We start from the raw sequence: 24,577 nt of genomic DNA, 5'->3' as shown, positions 1-24,577 counted from the left end.
GTCGATCGAAATCCGTTCTGCTTTGCCACCAACATCGATCAGGAATTGTTTATCTCCAGGGGTTATGACAACATAGGGACCTGTATACGGCTTCTGAAGGGGTCCTCGGTGGGTGTCAACACGGATGTAAACATATTTCGCTGACATCAAGTTCTTGGGTAAATTTGTTTGATGATAGCCGTGATGATGTGTTGGCCGTGGTGAATGAAGGGACACGTTTTGCCGAAAGGTTGCCAAAAAGTCTTTAGCGTGGAAGTCTGAAGGATGGTCAGGTATAAACTCTCCAGGGATTGTTAAAGGTTCTCCGTATACTAATTCAGCTGAAGAATGACCGATATCATCCTTAGGTGCAGTTCTTAAACCAAGCAGAACCCAAGGTAGCTCATCCACCCAATTTGGAGTTATTAGACGAGCTTTGAGGGATGATTTCAAGGACCGATGAAACCGTTCAATCATGCCGTTGGACTGAGGGTGATACGCAGTTGTGTGATGAATCTGCACACCAAGTTGACTGGCCATCTGTTTCCATAGCGTGGATGTAAATTGTGAGCCCCTGTCAGAAGTTATATCAACAGGAATACCAAACCGCGAGATCCAATTGGAGATCAGGGCTTTTGCACATTCTTCTGTTGGTGTGGTTTGTAACGGTATTGCCTCAGGCCATCGGGTGTTCCTGTCAATTATAGTAAGGAGATGGGTGAACCCCCTTGACTGAGGTAATGGTCCAACGAGGTCAATGTTTATATGTGAGAATCGCTTTCCTGGGACATGGAATGTTTCTAACGGTGCTCGTATATGTTTTTGAATTTTCTAAGATTGGCAGTTGTGACATTGCTTAACCCATGCTGACACTTCTTTCTTAAGACCATGCCAGATAAACTTCTTGCTGATAAGTCTGACTGTGGCCTTAACTCCAGGATGACTCATATTATGAATAATTTCGAAAACCGGTCTTCTGAAGTCGGTAGGAACGATAGGTCTTGGGTAGCCAGTTGAGATGTCACAAATTAACTCTGGACCCGAGTCAACGGATGTTTTGACGATTTTGAGGCTTGTTAATGCAGTTTTGTAAGCCTGTATGTCAATGCTATTTTCTTGGGATTCCGCCATAGCTTGATAGTCGATGCCAATTGAGACTGAGTTTGTAACTGCTCTTGAGAGACGATCTGCGACAGTGTTGTTTTTTCCAGAAATGTGTCGGATGTCAGTTGTGAACTCGGATATGGCAGATAAGTGCCTTTGTTGACGAGCTGACCATGGTTCAGTTGATTTGGACATGGCATGGATTAATGGTTTATGGTCAGTAAAAATAGCGAATTGTCTCCCTTCAATGATGAAACGGAAATGACGGATGGCTAAGTGAATGCCAAGCAACTCCTATCAAAGGTACTGTATTTCTGTTCAGGTTTACGTAACTGCCTGCTGAAAAATGCCAATGGTTCCCAATTACCTTGATGATTAAGTTGTTCAAGGACAGCGCCCACAGCTTGGTCGGAGGCGTCAGACGTTAAAGCGAGGGGTGAGTTCAAGCAAGGATGGGCTAACATTGTAGCGTTACTTAGTGCATTTTTACCGTCAGTAAAGGCTTTCAACATTTCTTGCGTCCACGTAAGTGCTTGGCGTTGTTTTTTTGACTTTCAAAGCACTATATAGGGGTCGAAGTATTTCAGCTAGTCTCGGAATGAAACGATGGTAAAAATTCAACATCCCGAGGAACTCTTGAAGTGACTTGATGGTTTTTGGTTGTGGAAATTGTTTAACAGCCTCAATTTTTGTCGCCATTGGGACAGATCCAGAATGCGAGATGTGATGGCCAAGGAAGTTAAGAGATCTCACACCGAAAAGACATTTCTCAAGACGGATAACGAGGCCTTGGTTTCTAAGTCTTTCGAATACAATTTTGAGATGTTCCATGTGTTCTGCCTCAGTTGAACTTGCAACCAGAATGTCGTCTAAATAACAAAATACGTAGTCTAAATCTTGTAAAATGGAGTCCATTAAACGTTGGAATGCTTGTGCTGCATTTTTTAATCCAAATGGCATTCTTAAGAACTCCCAAAGGCCGAAAGGGGTTATCACTGCCGTTTTTGGGACGTCTTCTGGAGCGACTGGAATTTGGTGGTATCCTCTGACAATGTCGATCTTCGAGAAGATGATCTTACCGTCTAAGTTTGCTGTAAAATCATGAATGTGTGGGACAGGATATCGATCTGGTATAGTAGCATCGTTAAGTCGACGAAAATCTCCGCAGGGACGCATTGTGCCATCAGCCTTGGGGACCATGTGTAATGTGGAAGCCCAAGGGCTCTTTGATTTTTGAATTATGCCCATTTTCTCCATTTCCAAAAATTCCTTTTTTGCACACAAGAGTTTTTCTGGAGCCAGGCGACGAGCACGTGCGAATACTGGGCGACCTTTGGTTGTGATGAAATGTTGCACGCCATGTTTCACAGTTGCCGTTGAAAATGTTGGTTGAAGTAGTTCTGGATAGTTATTCAATAATTTTCTGAATGTATTGCAGTTCGGCTCGAGTGGTGAGAGTTCGGCGTTTGCGCAAACTGAACTTACTGAACAAGGTACGTGCGAAAACGTTTCAGCGTCGATAAGGCGTCGACCACGAATATCCACAAGCAGATTATGATGACGTAGAAAATCTGCTCCAAGTAGGGGACGCTTGACATCAGCTTTGATAAGTCGTGCATTGAATGAACGCGATCCAATACGTATGTTAGTTTCAAAGCATCCGTATGTTTTTATTGTAGAACCATTAGCAGCTTGTAATGCGATATCAGAGGAACCCAAGCTTTTGTCTGATGCAGAGGCGGGTGTGACAGATACTTGAGCTCCAGTATCTACTAAAAAACGTCGGTTTGAATTTTCATCGACGACGATGAGTTGGAGATTTTTTGATGTGGGCGCGTTGGCTGAGTAAGAATCCGGGTCGACAGCAGAATTTACTGTTGACCCGGCTTAGCGTTTCCCTGGTTCTTCTTGTTTTTCTTGAATGAATTGAAGAGTTTGCATGTTTGTGCACATCGACGGGCATTTGAACCAAACCGTTGATGGTACCAGCAGAGGGAATCTATTTCACTGGTCATGGTTGGTGTGTCATCTTCACAAGTAGTATGAGAAATTGAAAAGGAGTTAGAGTTTGAGTGAGCAGCGTAGAAAAAATTGTCAGCTTCTCTGGCAAGTGCCCTGTAATCATCCAGGTTGGACGAGTTTGCTAATGGAAGTCTGATGTTTGCTGGAAGTTGTCTTAAGAATAACTGTCTGAAGAGCAGACAGGGCTTGTGTTTGCCGAGGAGCACTAACATCCTGTCCATTAACTCGGATGGCTTTAAGTCGCCCAAACCATTCATGTTGAGTAGAGATTCCGCTCTCTCTGTTTCCGAAAAGCCGAACGCAGACAGCAGGAAGTTTTTCAGTATTTCATATTTACCTTCCTTGGGTGGTGATGATAGAATAGCAAGGGCCTAGTTGCTGTGTCTGAGTCTAAGGCAGCCACTACATAGTAGTACTTTGTTTCATCGCTTGTTATATCGCGTAAGGCAAATTGTGCCTCGCTTTGTGCAAACCACGCTGAAGGACAAGTGGTCCAGAATGTGGGCAATTTCAATGCTACGGCGTCGATAGACATGTTTATTATTATTATGTTCTTGTGAAGAGTTGAACTGGTAAATAGTAATAATAATAATATATACCTATCTCTTAAGTTGTATCACATCGGGGTCACCAATGTAGCATCTACTTTACTGGAAACAACAAACAATGAAAGCAATGTGTAGTGAATTTTATAAATTTAATGAGTTCTCTCGTGTTTACGTTTTTGTCTGATCTGACGTGTAGAGTAGTCTTGCAGTCAGCAGTATGTGGTAAGTCTTCGTAGTTTGTAGGAAACGGAGATCGCCACAATATATATATAGAGTAGATTCAGGCTTACCGGACACACAAGCCTTATCTGTGGTCGTCTCAGAGAATGGAAGACTGCTGGCCAGAAATAAGACCAATGCTGTATAGTGATGTCGTAAAATGTAACGCTCAAGTGGCCGGTTTCAGGTGAACAAGCCGATTTTGCACCCTAAGCAGTCTTTTCCATGTTCTCGACGCAAAATGTTATTCGTGACATTGTGGTACTACCGGACACTTATGGAACGTTAAGGTCCAACCGGACACCCAACTTGGGCAAACCGGACACCCTTCACGGATGTTGAAAAACTCTGTTTTCTTTGTTTTTTTTAATAGTTTTCAATTCATAAACAGTTACAACAGATCCATAGGCTCAGTTTGTAAAATATCTGCCGGGTCATTGGTCAATTTAGGGTTCGATTCCAGCATTCCAAGGACTTTGAAGGACTCTTTCCATAAATTGGCATAATGTTTCCTTCCCCAAAACGACTGCCATATATTTTCATAAATAGCTAGACTAGATCTAGACGTCTAGATAGATAAATAAACACCTTTATGTTCATTTTCACCAGAGAAAGACAAAAATAATTTATTCAAAACAATTTATAGGGTACATAATCATAACGCAACATGTCACTTGCACAATGTACAAACAAGCGTGAAAACACTGATCTTCTCCTCACTCATCCCCAGTATCTTCTCTCTCTCTCTCTCTCTCTATCTCTCTCTCTCTCTCTCTCTCTCTCTCTCTCTCTCTCTCTCTCTCTCTCTCTCTCTCTCTGCCAGTACATCCTCTGTGGTACCACCTCCCACACTTGCACCAAATCCATCCATCCAGGTTCCTATCACTTCCACAAAAATCACATAAACGTTCATCTTTGTCATTCACACCACATAACTCATCCATATCCATCTCAACGTCCGACCTGTCATCATACACAACCATCGTATCATCATCCTCTGCACTAGACTCCACTCTTTCTTCCACTCTCCTCTTCTTGCCCTTCCCTTCCGAGCACCGTCACTTGGGTTTTGTTATCGGAGCCGACTTGATAGGGGTGCTTGGAAGAAATGTCTGCAATGATGACTGAACCTCCCAGGTAGAAAGGGAAGCCAGTCTCGTCGCAATTGAAGACGTTGCTGGGGGGGGGGGGGGGGGGACCTTAGTAATGTCGATGCCATTTGACATTAGCGATGTCCGCATGGTGTGGAACCGCCCACGTATCTTTCCTTCTGATACCTGGGCGCGTTGTTCCCCAAGGGACATCGCTTTTCTCTCCCGCACCTCCCCCTTGTATCTCTCCATGAATGCTTTGTACCAGTAATATCATGGCTTGTTGTTTTTGAAGGGGGTCTCTCTGCCTTCAGCATTAATTATTCTTTGCACCTCCAGGCACAGCTGCTCCCTGTCCTTCCCTTCACCTGCCCTGGCACAGGCCACCATCCATTTGACAAGTTTTTTTCTCCTCCTCTGTGGCCAACACTGTATGAGATACCCTATGGACGGGGTATTTTCCGGCCATCTTGTCCATCAGGGTTGATTTCGGGACAGAGTAGGTCGCAGCGGCCTGGCGGAATGAAAGATTTTTTGTGCGGATGGCATCAAGTGCAGCATCCACACTCTTGTCAGTGTACTTTGATCGCGGCATCTTGGTGCCTGTACAATGTGAAAAAATTAACTTTATTTAGATATTTGATCTTCATTTTCATAGACTGGCTAGTCTAATAATGTAAATTTTCCTTTACAATGGTGAACATAATATAATTTTAGGGAGGCCTTCCGAAAGCTCCTACATCCCCAGTATTTTTTTTATAATGTTCTAGTAGGGGGTTTGGGAGGGGGAAAAGTTTTATTTTTAAAGTCTCCCCCCTCCCAAACCCCCTACCAGAACATTATAAAAAAAGTTTCCCCCTCCCAAAACATTATAATACTGGGGATGTAGGTGTAGAGGCTTTCGGAAGGCCTCCCTAATTTTCTAATAATAATAATAATCATGATAAACATAGGCCGGTCAACAGAAATACAAGGAAAGCATTGCAACAAATAATATTATAGACGTCTAGAATAATAATAAACAACTTAATCAACCCGTCCGGTTTCACCTGAATCGTTTAAATTTTCTTTGGTCAAACCGGACACCCCCCCACTGGAGCTAAAATGAAAACCGGACATCGTCAGACGATCTAACCACAATCAAACGATCCTAAAATAGCATGTAGTGCAGTGGTTGAGCCGAAACTCCTTAATAAAAACGTATAAATAGCTTAAATAGCAACTTCCTTGCACACCTTGCAACCCATAACAAAGAACGGGATACTTACGTTTTGTGAGAAATATCTCGATGAAAACACAGTTCTTTGACTTCTCCTTGATTGCACTCATTGAAACGGCAGGAAAAACGTCACAAGAGACGTGTGCTTAGTTACTAGAAATATGCACCGGGGGAAAAACAAAACGAAAGGAAATTAGACATCGAGTCGGGTAGCGTCCGGTTTGACCCGTGTCCGGTTTGACCTGAATCTACTCTATAGATAGAGAGAGAGAGAAAAAGTGAATGAGAGAGAGAGAGAGAGAGAGAGAGAGAGAGAGAGAGAGAGAGAGAGAGAGAGAGAGAGTGTGTTAGTTCACACTTTCATACAACAGGACGCCATGTAACTGTAACACGATACACTTGAGTGAATGCAATCTTGCGTAGAATCACAATCAGACATTCCATCAAACACACAGTACAATGCTACGGTCCCTGGTTCAAATCCCACTATTATACAGAATGACAACCAGAAATGTGGGAGTTACAAATGATGAAAGAACCCTCAGACTGCTACCCAGGTATTTGAGATCTAATAAACCTGGTTAAAAGTTAACAATCAACACACAGACATACTGGCACCCAGGGATTTGCGAGCTACGAAACATGATTTAAAATTCAACAAACACACAACCAGACTAACAATCAGGTATTCGTAACCCTATTACACTACTATTTGTACTACTACTACTACTACTACTACTACTACTACTACTACTACTACTACTACTACTACTGTTACTACTACTACAACCACTACTACTACTACTACTACTACTACTACTACTACTACTACTACTACTACTAGGACTACAACACTAATTATAATAATAATACAGTTCTCTCTGGATAATCGCAACATTTCCCGAGAAACGGAATTAATTCTATAAAAAAGTCACTGGTTAATCGCAACAAACTTCGGTTAATCGTAACAAATTTTCGACCTCAAAAAATGACAAATTCAAGAAATCAACAAAATCTCACGATTGAATTTCACCATAGGTGAAATCATGACAGGTTGAAGAATCGAGAGTAGGCGGTGTTTAACTCATTCAACCCTAACACCGATTATATCCGTTGTTGACCCGGGTTACTTGTACCCCATGCCAATTTATTACATTTTTCTGAGTCAAATTATAGGCGTAGTATCAAAGGTAATGTTTTAGTTTTTACATGGTAATGGTAGTTGAATAAAACTATGTATCCACATGCTCATTTTTTTTAATACTTTTTTTTTTCCAATTTTGAAAAGTAGCAAAAATCTCTAGGATTGAGTGAGTTAATGCTGCATGCAGTAGTGTGCCACCACTCTATTAGAGACAAAAGAGGACGGGCTTTGCTGTTTGGGTTTGTGTAGTCATCTGTGACCATGATAGGAGGCTAGGGGGGTGGGCATAGTATAGACAACAGGTAGACAATGACAGTTGTAAGGAGAGACTGATCGACATCCTTTGTTTTGTGATTGACAACTGCGCATTGTGACCAATGAGTTTGGTAAGAGCTTACTGTCTCTCATAACCTCTAATCTCTTTGACTCTCACATATGATGAGAACAAAAGAGTGAAATATAATCCAATCTGAATAAGATGTCGGCTTGCATCAAAGCTGATTTTGCTTGTCAAAATCTGAACAGGGATGCCATATGGTTTTTGTTTCAATCAAATTGCTCAGTCTGTGCTGTTTACACAAATGTTTACAAAAACTGGTTTGGGTTTACCATATATATGAATGCATAAAATGTTGCAATAGTAGACAGGATACTCAATTTGGTAAATTGCAACATTTTCGGCGATCTCAAGGTGTTGCAATTATCAAGAATGGACTGTAATAATAATAATAATAATAATAATAATAATAATAATAATAATAAATAATAATAATAATAATAATAATAATAATAATAATAATAATAATAATAATAATAATAATAATAATAATAATAATAATAATAATAATAATAATAATAATAATAATAATAATAATAATAATAATAATAATAATAATAATAATAATAATAATAATAATAATAATAATAATAATAAGAAGAAGAAGAAGAAGAAGAAGAAGAAGAATGATATTAATATTCACATCTCAAAAGACAAAAGGCAATGTTGTGAGCATTGACACGGTTGAGAATTAATTCACCCTTATACACTTTAAGACTGGCAATGTGAAGTGAGAAACAGAGATTTTTACTTTGAGGTCAGCCCACTTAAGACTAATGTAAGACTTTCCACTATGATATTCCAAAAGAGGATAATTCTATCATAAACAAAATCATTTTAAAATTGAAGAAAAACATAAAAAATTTCTCAGAAAAGTCCAAAAAACCCCCCAAAAAACAGCTTCAAAAAAGAAAATACCAAACACAGAACGTTTCGAACTCAAAACTCTTGTCCAAACACAGAACGTTTCGAACTCAAAACTCTTGTTCAGCCAACAACAGAAAACAATGAAAACATAAATACAATACTAAAAAAAAAAAACATATTGATGACAGAGAAATATTCAGTTTGTCCTCTGCGTAGAGAAATCTGGGAACATCTTGACAGTCCACAGCCTATGGCAGCTTAGTATCACTTAAAAATTTTCTCTATAACCTTCAAGCCATGTGGGCATCGTTAAGCAATCTCTTGCAGTGAAACAACAAAGGATTAATGGAAAAAAAAAATGAGCTTTTTTTATAGTGCAATATCCATTAAATGTGCTCAAAGCGCTTTACAAGGGGTCCCAGGCCAACAGCAACATTTAACATGTAGGACTCAACTATGCGCCCAGCGAGGCTCGAACTTGAGGACCTTCCGATCCGAAAGCGAGTGTCATATCACTAGACCACATAGCCGCACAAAATCACACAGCTTCTCAACAGGACCATGCCTGTCAAAAGAAAATAAATTTTAAAAGGTTAACAATCTGTGATAAATCTGCTGTGGGATAAAAGCATTGCATGCAACAAAAATGCAAATCACTTTAACTCTTGAACAAAGTGAGATATCCCAGTCAAATAAAAAGTAAAAATCAATATTAATCAATATGATGAGCAGTTTTTATGTTAATAAGTAATTTTTTTTCAGATACTTCTTAATTGTCACATTCTTTGTCCTTGTAGTTTAGAGTTGACAATTTTCTAAACCTGATTCTAATATAAATAGAATATCATTCCTCCAGCCTTACCGATGGGTACCAATGGTCTCAACATGGGAAGTTTGAAGGACTTTGCCAGATGTATCACCCTGATAGCTCTCCGACCTGTCAAGATCATAAACCGGTCTTGTCTTCACCCAGCATGCTCTTTACGGGTTCATTTACAGTAACCAGCGTGTATGGTTATAAACTTTGTTGAATGCAAAGTGGCTTAAGCAGTCTCAGAGTGAAAAACAAAAGTCACCTCTATTATTTTGTGGTGATAGGGTAAAACCAGAGGACCCATCACCAAGTGTGTTGGTTGCAAGTGTAGCAGTGCCATGGGGGTTCATTGTCCTTATTCCTCATAGACCTGCATTGGGCAAAAAACAAAAAATCTGTACATGAATTTTGTTTTTAAATTCTTATTTCTACCACTTATCACTTTAAAATGCTTTAGAATTAATGAAGCGTAAAGTTTAACTTGGTCATAAACATTTCCATTATTGAGTAAAGAAAAACATTTTACATCAGTTTTCCTACAAAATGTTTGCTTACAAAATCGGCCTCTAGAGGCAAAAATCTCAACTCTGTCAAATCCCCAGCCCCTAAAAAATGCCCATTAAAATGTAAAGGTGGCATGTCTGTCCTAATCATATTTTTGTTCCTGGACCAGAGCCCTACCCTTCTGTTTCTCTCAACAGGAATCCCATACACCCTTGTCAGAATCAGCTGGTGCTATGAGAACTTTCTGAGCGTCTTCAGACCACATCCCACCAGCAAGAAAGATTTTGCTATTGGTTTGTATCAATATATATGCCCTTCAAAAAGTGTTTTAAGACATCTAATAATGATTTCGATTTGTTTAAGCACCAGAAATTGGAAGATGGTGGGAAATTCAAAAGATAATAGAATGTATTGACTTTCTTCAAATAGTTGATTTGGTATCAAAGTTCTTGGAATTGCAAGGGCTATGCAGAATAATAAAAATCACAGAAATCTAAAGTTTGAAAACTTTGTGGCCAATGTGCAATTCAAGATAACTTCTACGGTATAAGCTGGATTATGGAATGACCAATCTAGCGAGTATACTGTGTATTTGTGACTCACCGTAAAATTTGCAGAGGCATCTTGTGATCAACGTAACAATCATCTCTTCGCAAAGCCTCATAAAACTGTGAAAGTGAGCGGTTGAGAATTGCAGATGTCAGATTAGTGAACATAAAGTACAGTTGTCATAATTGCAAAGTGGTCCTTAAATTAAAAGGATAATAATATAGATAAATATTGTTCCTGAGTGCTATTCCTGGTTAATGACAATGATAACTGGCAATTGACAGAAGTTACAATTATTTTCTGTTTGTCAACATGAGGCATCATGTCCGACCTATTAATACACTTAAATTTTTACATTGTCTTCCCCACATACTTTTGTCTCAGAATCCATGCTAATTTTTGTTATGTATGTCTCTTCTATTGTACAATGTGTTTTAAAAATCAGGATTATGAGTAAAATGTCTTCAATGAAAAGCGTGGCTATGTTGTCCAGTGGTATGACACTCAGTCACAGATAGGAAGATCCTGGGCTCAAGTCCTGAGTGCGCATAGTTAAGTCCTCACATTCTCTAAACGTACTCAAGTGTAAAATGAGTACTTGGCCATTAACAGAGTTGTCTCAGTCCGAAAAAAATGTAATATCGCCAAACAGGCTTTATATTTAGTTCAGAAAAGTGAGTGGAGCAGGCACTTATGTTGGTAACAACAAGATATGAAGTGAGTAGAAAAGTGCCAGAAGACAATAGAGAATAAAATTTTTTTCGCGGCGGTGGTGGGGTTTGAACCTGCGACCTTATTGGTACGACAACTCCGCCTGGCAGGTGAGAGCGTGGCTCTACCGTCTGAGCTATCCACGAACACAAAAATATTCGTATCAAACCCAAGTCATATTTCTAAAGCCTTCTCTCACCCACTACTGGAGATCGCCGGCTCGTTTGCGCGCCACCATCGCGAAGTTATTTTTGACCAGCAGTTAAGCTTAATAGCCAATATTCTCAACACAAACACATAACATAGAAACGATTGAGACATTGAGTATGCTCCGGTATATGGGGTGAATTTTTTAATTCAGAAAATGTTATGTGTTGCTGTTGTCTAGGGACTCCTTGTAAAGTATTTTGAGCATGTTTAGTGGATAGCGCTCTATATAACAGCTCAATTTTTTGTTTTTAAACAAACAGATTCCATTGTAATACAAGGTGATTTGAAAACCCAAGAGTCCTTGTAGTTTAGAGTTGACAATTTTCTAAACCTGATAAATAGAATATCACTCCTCCAGCCTTACCGATGGGTACCAATGGTCTCAACATGGGATGTTTGAAGGACTTTGCCAGATGTATCACCCTGATAGCTCTCCGACCTGTCAAGACCATAAACCGGACCATCGACTTGTGCACCACCTACCTCACTGTCCAACAAATTGCAGAGATAATGAACAACACCTTTTTATACTACAAATTCTTTGATCCACAGGTATGTTCTGCAATACAAACACAAAATGCCTTATTTTTCAATTTTGCTTCATTTACCAAGATGACTTTCAACTCGTCCAATAATCTGTTTGTTTTTAAGGATTTTACGATGCTTGTGACGCATTTAAGTCATTCCAGCACCAGTAAAAAGGAAGAAAATGGTATAGTAAAATATTCTAGATTTACAATTGAAAGCACACGAGAAAAAGACAAAGGGGAAATGGCTCAAATAGGGAACAGAAGTAGATTCCAATAGCACAATATCAGTGTTCTTAGTTTTAGATCACCTAAAAGTCTCACCCAGACACCAACCCAGGATAACACTAAGAGGAATGCACTCAAATATTTACAAGATATTGTCACAGTAAAGATTGTTCACAATTATCTTATTAAATTTTATTTTATTAAGAACTGAATTCATCTCACTCCAGTTATATTTCGGTAGGCTTAGATAAACTTTACCTTCTAATATTAGATCGTCTTTCCTTTTATAGCCTTCCCTCGAATTAATTTCTAATTAGTGAATACTTTTCGTTCTACATTCTGTCACGTAGCCACTTATTATAAAAGCTGATAGGTCTAACATTCGACACTCACTTTCTCTCCACAATCTATGCCGGACGGCCAGTCGCTCTATTCCTATATATATACTGGAAGATTTTTATCTTTTGGGACTTTGTAGATATTATATCTACACCATTAAGACGCCGGAGCTTTTAACTTTGATTGTATAATCTTCAAGGATCAAACCCAAGCCCGCTGTACTACACTATAACCCCTTACCAATTGCCTGGAAGTGGAATTTTACGAGTCCAATCCTGTTATCAGAGGAATAGATCATCCAAGCCCATCAACTGCCTGGAAACGTAAACTTATGAACCTGATATATTATCATAAGTTACGTAAAGTATTCATATCTCTATTTGTAACTGCCACGATCACTGTTTATCTCTTTTAATTAAATTTCATCATTATTTTTATTTCATTGTAAACAAATCGTTAATTGTTTTTCATTTATAGTAACTAGTAAATTCTGGGGCCTCATTCTACATATATCTTTATGCATAGTCGAGTAGCTCTTTACTCACTTGAGACCATGACATTTTGGAGGGGGCACATATAAAGAATTGAATTTATTTAGTTACTTATATCTATTTCATCTAACTTTAAAGTTTAAATTGTAAAACTCTTAATTGCCCCACTTGATCATATTTTAATTGAACTCCCTATTTACAGGATTAATTTTTTTTTCTTTTTCATTTCTTCATTTAAATGGAATAGCAATTTATCCATTCATTCTTTCATTCAAATTGAATAGCATTTTATTGATTCATTCCTTCATTCATTTATTCATTTATAAATTATTCATTCATTCATTGTTCATTCATTTATTTATTCATTCATTCATTCATTCATCCATTCATCCGTTTATTCACTCATTTATCCAATCATTCATACATTTATTCCTCCCTTCATTCTTTCATTCATACATTATCCATTCATTCATTCATCTATTCACTCAGTTTTTCATTCATTCATTCATTCCTTGTCCACTTTGTTATTATATCACTCATTTCATTTTGTTGTTTGCCTCATTCATGAATTGTTTTCAATATGTTTACATTCCATAACGATTCATTCACCTGTCATCCAATCACTCAGTGTTGTGAACACATTTTGTAACTATTGTAAATCTTACGATATTTTATTGTTTTGTATTTCAGACATCACTGTTAAACACTCTTCAATGCCTAATTACAATTGTTGAACAACCATTGAACAAGAGAGAGGTCCCAGCCACGAACTGAGTTGGTAAATATATCCTTCATTATTCTCTTTTACATGAGTTGGGCATCACATAGTAACTATAGACATCGTGATTTGTTTTGCATAGTGATTTGTTTTAAATGCATTTTTGGCATACTACTGTTACCGAAAACCACTTATATATTATGTTCTGAAAAGTGAGTCTTTAAAAACTAAATAATAATAAAAGGAGTCTACTAGCCGTCGTGTTATATTTAGTGATAGATAACTTGGGATTATTTTGGCATCCTATTATTGTTATCACACTCTAGTATATTAGCGTCATTGCGAATAATTGTACACAAACTAACGACGAGTCACACACATTGGTGATACATTTTTCGTAGTAACATAGTTTAGAGTACACGCGATTGACACATTGTTATTGACACAAGTCATAATAACTCCGCATTGTATTGACACATTGCTTTATAAGATATAACGATAAAAGGCATCAAATTCAACATACATAATAAGTTGAAATAAGAGAGAGAGATTTCTAAAAATAGAACAGTTCATTCCAGTAAGTGTAAATAAATAAAACAGTCAGTAACAGTATCCTGTCAATATAATATATATAAAATATCGTAACTAATTTATTACAACATGGAAGCATATAAAAGATACTTAAGTCTCGCAAAGGACTTAGAAATACCCCAGGAAAGAATATTTTCATGGTGCGAAGAGAAAGTAAAAGAAGAAAAAGAACATGAAGAAAGAATTCGTAGAGAAGAAAATGAAGAAAGAATTCGTAGAGAAGAAAATGAAGAAAGAATTCGTAGAGAAGAAAATGAAGAAAGAATTCGTAGAGAAGAAAATGAAGAAAGAATTCGTAGAGAAGAAAAAGAACACGAAGAAAGAATACGTAGAGAAGAACGAGAAGAAAGAGTCCAAGAAAGGGAACTAAAAAGACAAATAGCATTAGCAGAAGAAGAAACCAAAAGGACCCAAATGATGCTGGAAATTGAAAAAACAAAAACCGGTCATGAAAAAAAACATAATAATAGTGATGAATTTTTCGTGAAACTTCCACGCATGCCAACATACGATGAACGATCAGACTGTTTAGAATCCTTCTTACACCGATTCGAAGTTCAGGCTAAAGGTTATCGTTGGCCAGAAAGCAAATGGGCCACAGCCTTGATTAACTGCTTATCTGGAGAACCGCTAAAAGTTTTCTATACCTTAACAACTGAAGATGCAGATGATTATGGTAAAATTAAAGACGCTCTACTAAAAAGATTTAGATTAACGGAAGATGGTTACCAGGAAAGGTTTCACACTGCAAAACCGGAAAGTGGAGAAGACTTTAATACATTCGTGAACCGAATTACTCAATTTCTAAATCGGTGGCTTGAGTTGGCAAACGTAAAACAAGACGACTTTGCAGGCCTTTACTATCTCACGCTGAAGAATCGAATCTATCAAGCTTGCAACCCAGATTTAGTCGCATTCTTTAAAGAGAGAAAGCCAGAAAACTTGGACAAATTAAAAATCTACGCAGAAAACTTTAACAGCGCACATCCATTGACACCCCTTAGCAGAACATTGAAGGAACCATACTACGCTGCTGCTGCTCAGAGTCCAGGTACACCTAAAGTTCAGTACTCAAATAGAACGAGCCGATCAATCACTCGGAACACGCAAGTGAAACAAGATGATCATAGTAACAAACCATGGAACAAACAGTTCAATAGAGACCATAGCCGACCTATCAAAACAAAACAAGAAATAGCACTGACAATAATACTGAGTATAAGAAAACCAACAAACCTATAATTAAATGTCAATATTGTGGAATGAAAGGCCACACAGCAGACAAATGTTACAAAATCGTGGGATATCCAAAAGAAACTGCAAATGCATCACTCCAAACAAGTGTAAACAATCAGACACGAGTAATGTCAGGAGAAAATATAAATGTGTATTGCGTGAAAGGTATGTCACTTTTAACACAAACTCACAAATCAGGATCGCTATTTTTTTGTGAAGGCAAAGCTAATGGAACTGATTGCAAAATATTGAGAGACACAGGATGCAGTACAGTAGGAATAAAAGCATCTTTGATCAATGACGAAGACAAAACTGGAAAAACGGTACAATGCATCACATTCAGTGGCACAGTCGAAACCTTTGAAACAGCTAACGTGTACATAGAAACCCCATACTATACAGGAATAGTGGAATGCTGTATACTTCCCAACCCCGTCGCTGATGTTATTGTTGGCAATATAAAAGGTCTTAAAGACAACCCAACAGATGTAAAAGAATGGTCATTAACCCAAGAAACAGCTTGTCTAGCAGAAACAAGAAAGATGACTAACACAACAGAGAAGCCAATGACTATTTATCTTGAACCACAACAATTTGACAGGAACACGTTCATTGAAGAACAGAAAAAGGACCCGACTTTAACATCATATTTCAATATCGCAAACAAAGGGACGAAATCAAAAGTTGAATACATCATTGAAAAAGATATTCTGTTCAGGTTACATAGGAAAAGAAACAAAATAGCTAAACAACTGGTCACGCCGAGTATTTACAGAAACAAAATCCTTGGAATAGCGCACGATTCAATAACTTCTGGACATCTTGGGAGCTCTTCCACATTGAAGAGAATATCCGAGAATTTCACATGGCCTGGAATTACTAAAGACGTCCGAGAATATGTGAAATCTTGTGACACATGCCAAAGAAGAGTCGCAAAAGGCAGAATACCGAGATTGCCATTAGAGACAACCCCAGTTATTGAAAAAGTTTTTCAAAAAGTTGCAATTGACATTATAGGCCCTTTAACAAAATCAGATAGAAACCATACACACATACTAACACTAGTCGATTACGCAACCAGGTGGCCAGAAGCGATAGCATTGAAATCAACTACATCGGATCACATAGCTGAAGCATTGATGACAATTTTTACTAGAATAGGCATACCAAATGAGATACTGTCGGACAATGGACCCCAATTTACATCACATATGATGCATGAAACCATGAAACTCATGGGAATCCAACACTCATTCACAACTCCCTACCACCCCCAAGCAAATGGTCTTTGTGAAAGATTTAATGGCACTCTAAAGAATATGTTAAGAAAAGTGTCAGCAGAAAAACCAGATGATTGGGACAGATACTTACCAGCAATCCTATTTGCATATAGAGAAATACCCCAAGAATCTACAGGCTACTCCCCATTTGAGTTGATGTATGGACGATCACCTCGCGGCCCGATCAATATAGTAGCCGACATTTGTAAAGGGAATGAGGAGGACAATAACGAAATTATGTTTGCTTACGAATATGTAAGAAACCTGAAAGACAGAATAGAGGACACATGTAAGCTAGCACAGGAATCCGTCACTAAAAAAGCAGAGAAATACAAGGAATACTCCGATAGAAAAAGCAAGTCAAGAAAATTTGAGATTGGTGACAAAGTACTAATACTCTTACCCGATGACTCGAGTAAACTTTTAGCTACATGGAAAGGACCATTCAATGTATTAGCAGTACGATCTGGTGTTAATTACGAGATTCAAATTAACAACACAACAAAGACATTCCATGCAAACATGCTAAAAAAATATTTCGATAGAGACAGATTATCACAACCAATATTTAACCATGTTGAAGCTGCAAACGTAGGATTAATCATCGAAACTCACAGCGATGATGTCGAACTACAACACACCCCACAACACGGTAACTCTAAAAATAGTACAATTAATGACGTCACAATCAATCCTCAACTAAACGAATGTCAGAAACGAGAAATCAGGTCATTATTAGAAAAGTACCAGTCAGTCTTTACAGACGCACCCGGACATACAACATTAGTGGAACACGACATAAAGTTAACCACATCTACCCCTATCAACGTGAAAAACTATCCTATTCCATTTCACACACGAGAACAAGTTGAAAAGGAAGTTAAGGATATGCTAGATACAGGAATAGTTAGATATTCTTCAAGCCCATACTCATCACCAATAGTAGTAGTGAAAAAGAAAGACGGATCGATAAGGCTATGTATCGACTTTCGCAAATTAAATGAAGCAACAGTGTTTGATGCAGAACCAATACCAAATCAAGAGAATTTATTTGCTGCCTTATCTCAAGCAAAATACATGACAAAATGTGATCTTTCTAGAGGTTACTGGCAGATTCCACTGAAAGAATCATGTAAGAAATACACAGCATTTCAATCACCATTAGGATTGTTAGAATTTAACTATATGCCATTTGGATTATCGACAGCCGCATCGACATTCCAAAGAATGATGCGTATGTTATTAAAAGACATCCCGTCTACACTCTCATACTTCGACGACGCATGTATTTTCTCAAACTCATGGACTGATCACATGACAACCTTAGAATTAGTGCTTGAAGCATTAAAACGTAATTCTTTAACAACAAAACCGTCAAAAACAAGCATTGCATTTTACGAAATTGATTTTCTAGGTCATACCGTTGGTCATGGGACACAGACACCCGAGACAGAAAAACAAACAAAAATCGCACAATTGCAACCACCTAAGACAAAAAAAGAAGTACGCAAAGTACTTGGGCTCCTAAATTTTTACAGGAAATACATTTACAACTTCGCGCACATCGCGACACCGCTAACAAATCTGACAAAGAATGGGTCACCGAACAAAATTGTTTGGACAGAAGCGTGTCAGAATAGCTTTAACCAATTAAAGGCATTACTCTGTTCAGAACCAATTCTTAAATTACCCGACATATCAAAGAATTTGTTGTAAGAACTGACGCGTCTGATAAGGGCATCGCAGGTGTACTATTACAGGAACATGAGGGAACTCTAATGCCTTGCTTATATGCAAGCAGAAAATTATTGGACAGAGAATCACGATACTCTGTAATAGAGCGTGAAGGACTGGCCATCGTCTTTGCTTTAAAGACATTCAGCAGATATCTACTGCTAAAAGAGTTTGTGGTCGAAACGGACCATAAACCACTCACGTACATAAGAAATAACAAAATGAATAATAGTAGAGTACTAAGGTGGAGTCTATTTTTGCAAAATTACACTTTCAGTATCTCTCACATACCAGGCTGTGAAAATATTCACGCCGACCTACTTTCTCGATTAGTATAAACACGTGAGAAGGGTATAACTTAACCTCCCATGCATACTGTTAGTTACCTCGCAAACTATGCCAAATCAGAACGCACAATTTCGATAATTTTATTTGTAAACATGATGACCCAACTTAATGTAACATTGAGTATTGTTTGGATATATATACCATACCCATTCATGATTTGGGAAATCTTCTCTTTACTATTATTGTTATGAATTTTCACTCATTTATGATTAATAATTGAAATGTCAATATTCCATTTACATTTTCATTCATTTCATTCCGTAAATTACCTTCATATCATCGACTTTAATCATGCTTCATTGCCATCACTATTGTTTATCACAATGATTTGTAATCACATTGCCATCATGTTGTTCATCACAATGATTTGTAATCACAATCTTCATTGTTATTGTCACCCATTCATATACCTACGTTAATATAAACATTTCCATGTCTAGTTGATAAATAATTTAATTGTAGCACAAATCATAACAATGGATTAATGCTAGAGTATCATGATAGTAAATTTACTTCCGTTTGTAAAATCTATCTTTCCCATAATGGTTAAAGAGTATATTTTAAACGTGGGTGGGGGGTGTCACAGTAAAGATTGTTCACAATTATCTTATTAAATTTTATTTTATTAAGAACTGAATTCATCTCACTCCAGTTATATTTCGGTAGGCTTAGATAAACTTTACCTTCTAATATTAGATCGTCTTTCCTTTTATAGCCTTCCCTCGAATTAATTTCTAATTAGTGAATACTTTTCGTTCTACATTCTGTCACGTAGCCACTTATTATAAAAGCTGATAGGTCTAACATTCGACACTCACTTTCTCTCCACAATCTATGCCGGACGGCCAGTCGCTCTATTCCTATATATATACTGGAAGATTTTTATCTTTTGGGACTTTGTAGATATTATATCTACACCATTAAGACGCCGGAGCTTTTAACTTTGATTGTATAATCTTCAAGGATCAAACCCAAGCCCGCTGTACTACACTATAACCCCTTACCAATTGCCTGGAAGTGGAATTTTACGAGTCCAATCCTGTTATCAGAGGAATAGATCATCCAAGCCCACCAACTGCCTGGAAACGTAAACTTATGAACCTGATATATTATCATAAGTTACGTAAAGTATTCATATCTCTATTTGTAACTGCCACGATCACTGTTTATCTCTTTTAATTAAATTTCATCATTATTTTTATTTCATTGTAAACAAATCGTTAATTGTTTTTCATTTATAGTAACTAGTAAATTCTGGGGCCTCATTCTACATATATCTTTATGCATAGTCGAGTAGCTCTTTACTCACTTGAGACCATGACAGATATGTTCAATCCATACTGTTACAGCTTCAATACTGAAGATAGACACAACATTTGTGTGGCGTGGGATGGTGTTAGGTTATGGCTCTGTACCACGATAATGATGACCTCCTGATACAGAAATGTTTTCAAACTGATAAGTTGATTTTTCAAAACTGTCAGAATTTCTCAAGTTGTCATGGAGGGAATTCCAAACCCTTATTGTAATTGGATTCACTAGTCTGATATCACGTCGCCCAGCAACAGTGAGCAGCCTGGTTCTAAACTAAGAAAATGGGTACTTTTTATTCTTCATTCTGGTTAGAACTTTTCATATGTCATGTGATCAGAATGTATAAAAGTCAAAACATGATCATATTTATAATGTTTTTCTCCTCTGGATACACTTTTATGCTTGTCAGAGAAATATTTCATAAGGGCATCCACCATTGTTCCGATAGTTTAGAGCCAGTTTCTAAGTTACTATGCGTCATTACCAGGGAAGTGATGTCATGACTGTTGAAGCGTATTCCAAACCCTTATTGTAATTGTGGAAAAAGGACTGACACTGAATGTGTGTTCACATTCAGGAATTCACTAGGGAGTGGGGGTAGCTGATAGCAACACTCCTCTCTTGGGTTTTTTTTTTTGGTGGTTTTTAAACTAGGGTGGTGATTTGTTCTGGTGTACCTTTCAGTTTATATTTGCTCCTTCTCTCTTGCGGCTATGTGGTCTAATGGTATGACACTTTCGGATTGGAAGGTCCTGAGTTCGAGCCTCGTTCGGTACATAGTTGAGTCCTTGCAAAAGGCTCTTTACTCACATTCTCTCACCATACTCAGGTGTAAAATGAGTACCTGGCCGTTAACAGCATTGTCTCTGTCGGAAAAAAAAACTGTAATATAACAGGCTCATGTCTCGTTCTACATGTTACATGTTATTGTTGTTCAGGGACCCATTGTAAAGCGCTTTGAGCACATTAAGTGGATATTGTGCTATATAAAAGCTCAAGCTTTTTAAAAATTCAATGTAATCCAGGCGAGTTACACCGAACGATTAGTCTTATGAGTCACTTCACGAAAATTAATGAGCAGAATGAGGAAAAGTATAAAACCAGAGATGTCAAGAACTCAATTTGGATTTGTCCCTGACAAAGGTACAAGAAATGCTATTTTCACCTTATCAATGACGATGGAAAGATGTATTGAAGTCCAGAAAGACCTATTTATTTGCTTTATTGATTACTCAAAAGCATTTGAAAAGGTTAGACATGGTGAGCTATTTAATATCCTTGAAGGACTAGACATAGATGGAAAAGATCTTAGAATTATTAGAAACTTATATTGGAATCAAAGTGCAACCGTCAAGATTGAAGGAGAATTCAGTAAATATAAACAAATTAAACGAGGTGTTAGACAAGGATGTGTTTTGTCACCAGACCTTTTTAATATCTACAGCGAAACAATTATTAGAACTTTAGGAGATAGTCCAGGCATTAAGATCAATGGTGAGAATATCAACAATATAAGATATGCAGATGACACAGTACTAATTTCAGACACAAAAGAAAATTTACAATTACTCCTTAATAAAGTAGAACAGAGAGTGAACATATGGGGTTATACTTAAATGTAAAAAAGACAGAATGCATGGTTGTATCAAGGAGAGAAAGAAATCCAATATGTAAGTTAATAAGAAAAGGAGAATCTATAAAACAAGTTCAGATATTTAAATATCTTGGATACATAATAACTTCAGGTGGCAGATGTAGCACAGAAATAAAACGAAGAATTGCAATAGCTAAAGATAGTTTTAATAAAATGAGTCTAATTTTTTAAAACCACAATATCTCAATGACAACAAAACATAGGGTTTTGAAGGCCTATGTATGGTCAATATTATTATATGGCTGTGAAAGGACATTTGATGTTTAACATTTCTATTTGGCCTACATGTAATAGATATCCTAAATTTTCATCTTGTAGCACAGTGCGTGGTAATTAAATTACAAATTGATTAATGCTATTCCAATATGATAGATTTTATGCTTAAATTATCAATTTATTTTGTGTTTTATTTGCATTGTAAAGTGCCTTTGAGCACATTGTGGATCTAGGCGCTATATAAATTCATTCATTCATTCATTCATTCATTCAAAGCTGGACAAATACAGAAGACATTAGAAAGAAACTGGAGGCAGCAGAAATGTGGTTTCTTAGAAGGATGTAAGAATCTCATGGACAGAGAATAAAACTAATGAAGAAGTATTAGAGCAAGCTGAAACTAAAAGGTTATTAATTCATACAATAAGAAAAAGACAAATGCAATTTTTAGGGCACCTAAATCAACATAAATGTATTGAATATCTTGCTCTCACGGGAAAGATAGAAGGTAAAAAGAGTAAAGGTAGACCAAGAAAAACATATTTGAATAGTTTGAACATCTCGGTGACAAAGAAAGAGAAGAGCAATAATAGTTTTCTGAGGTTATCTGATCAGAGAGATGAATGGCGTACCATGATCACCGATGTCTGGCACAGACTTGGTACTTGAATAAGAAGAATCCAGTTGCACTCCTCCATCATGTTCGTTACACTTTTTCTGTTGTCGTATTTGTTGTTATGGACAAATTTGCCTGGGGACCTTTTCCAACCTGGTTTAAGCCTTTCTCCGTCTGGGACCTATAATATAAATTTGTTAAAAAGATGTCTTAGTAACTTTTGGAAAACATTTTTATAAAGCAGGATACCCCACTTGTCCTTTTAACTCACTCAACTCTAACTACTAACACCGACTTTCTCCATATTTGACAGTAGCTACTTCTACCCAGACCTGCCAACTTGAAAAAGGAAAAATTCGTAGCTTTCATGGGTAATAACATAGTAGATAAAATAACTACTTTTAAAAATTACCAATTTGTGTTTAAATATATTGAATTAACGCTTCAAAATCCTTTTTACTAGCTCTAAGCTTATTGAATTAAAGATCTTTATATAATTGTCAATTAGGACCCGAAATTTTTGTAGTAGTTGGCAGTTCTGCTTTTACTCAATTATTTACTTTCTGTGATATATTATCAATATCACTGTTTTTAGTATTGGACTGGAACCTTCAGGGCAGAAGATCAAAGGGAAGGTCATGGGGAACATGGAGAAGAATTAAAGAAGCTGATATACAGAGAAGTGATAAGACATGGAACGAGATAAAAAAGTTAGGTCAGGATAGAGAAGGATGGAAACTGTATGCCTGTGGCCTATACCCTGACCCAGGGTGAAAAAGGCAAAGATCATGATGACTGTTTTAAATTTTTACATGATATTTGTAGTTGAATAGATGTATGTATCTGTCAATTTTCTTTTAGATTGAGTTGCTGAGTATCATTATTGTTATTATTATTATTGTTATATATATATATTTTTTTTTAAATTATTTATATATATATTATATATATATATAATATATATAAATAATTTAAAAAAAAAACACTCTAAAAAATTCAAGCTCAAAACACAATAGATTAAATAACCCGCCCCCCCCCCCCCCCTCCCGCCCTATTAATTATTATTATTATTATTATTATTATTATTATTATTATTATTATTATTATTATTATATATGAGTGTGTGTGTTTTTCAATTTTGAGAAGTACCAAAAAAATCTCTTGGGAGAGTGGACAGCATGGAGACAGAGGGCTAGAGTTGAGTGAGTTATACGACCATTAATCAGGCCTGTAAATGGTTGGTGAAAAAAATTGCGGAACTTTTTGAACACGCGAAAATAGACACAACAGGACAAATATATGGATTAATTAATAAACACAACACAGATATGGCACGTCAATTGACTAGTCAAATCATGTCACTTTCCCCTACTTATTTATGATGAGGTCCTTATTTTATGGTAACAAAAAAAAAAAAAATTCCAATTATGTGACGGCCCAGGTCTGAGTTAGTTGTAAAATGAAAGGAAGAGAACAATTCCTACCCTTTTGAAGGATGTGTATCTAGTGCTTGACACGGGAAGCTGCGTATCTTCGCTCCTGTTTGTTTGTGTTAAATGTTTACGCTGATTTTTTCGTTTATTTGGATTAATTCTTATAGAAGAAGAAGAAGAAAAGAAGAAGAAGAAGAAGAAGAAGAAGAAGAAGAAGAAGAAGAAGAAGAAGAAGAAGAAGAAGAAGAAGAAGAAGAAGAAGAAGAAGAAGAAGAGGAGGAGGTGGTGCGGTCGTGTGAGAGCTTTCGAAGAAGGTTTTTTTTTCTGTTTCGGCATTTGAAACGGAATAAAATCAGATTTTTTCGAGGAACGAAATAAAAGTCTTTTATTTTCTTTTTTATTGGTTCTGTTCTTTGACGTTACGAATTTTATTTTTACTATTAATTTAAAAAAAAAAAAATATTAGCACTTATAGAACAAAATTGTATTGTCGGAAATCCGACAATAGTCGGAAGATTTACAGGCCTGATTTAT

General features: G+C 37.0%; 1 protein-coding gene across 1 annotated transcript in view; it reads left to right on the top strand.

The window, feature by feature from the left end:
* The window catches only part of LOC144956365 (nmrA-like family domain-containing protein 1), a 61,273-nt gene that overhangs the window by 24,071 nt on the left and 12,625 nt on the right, over nucleotides 1-24,577 (top strand). Inside the window, exons 6-7 of the mRNA XM_078886863.1 lie at nucleotides 10,046-10,141; nucleotides 11,677-11,870. Coding sequence (XP_078742989.1) covers nucleotides 10,046-10,141; nucleotides 11,677-11,870 — 290 coding nt within the window. The remainder of the gene's footprint in view (nucleotides 1-10,045; nucleotides 10,142-11,676; nucleotides 11,871-24,577) is intronic.

This window comes from Berghia stephanieae, chromosome 11 (assembly GCF_034508935.2).
Source record: "Berghia stephanieae isolate SIO BIC M18660-M18661 chromosome 11, UCSD_Bste_1.3, whole genome shotgun sequence".
In the NCBI taxonomy this organism is placed as follows: domain Eukaryota; kingdom Metazoa; phylum Mollusca; class Gastropoda; order Nudibranchia; family Aeolidiidae; genus Berghia; species Berghia stephanieae.
This window is presented reverse-complemented; position numbering and strand designations above follow the sequence as displayed.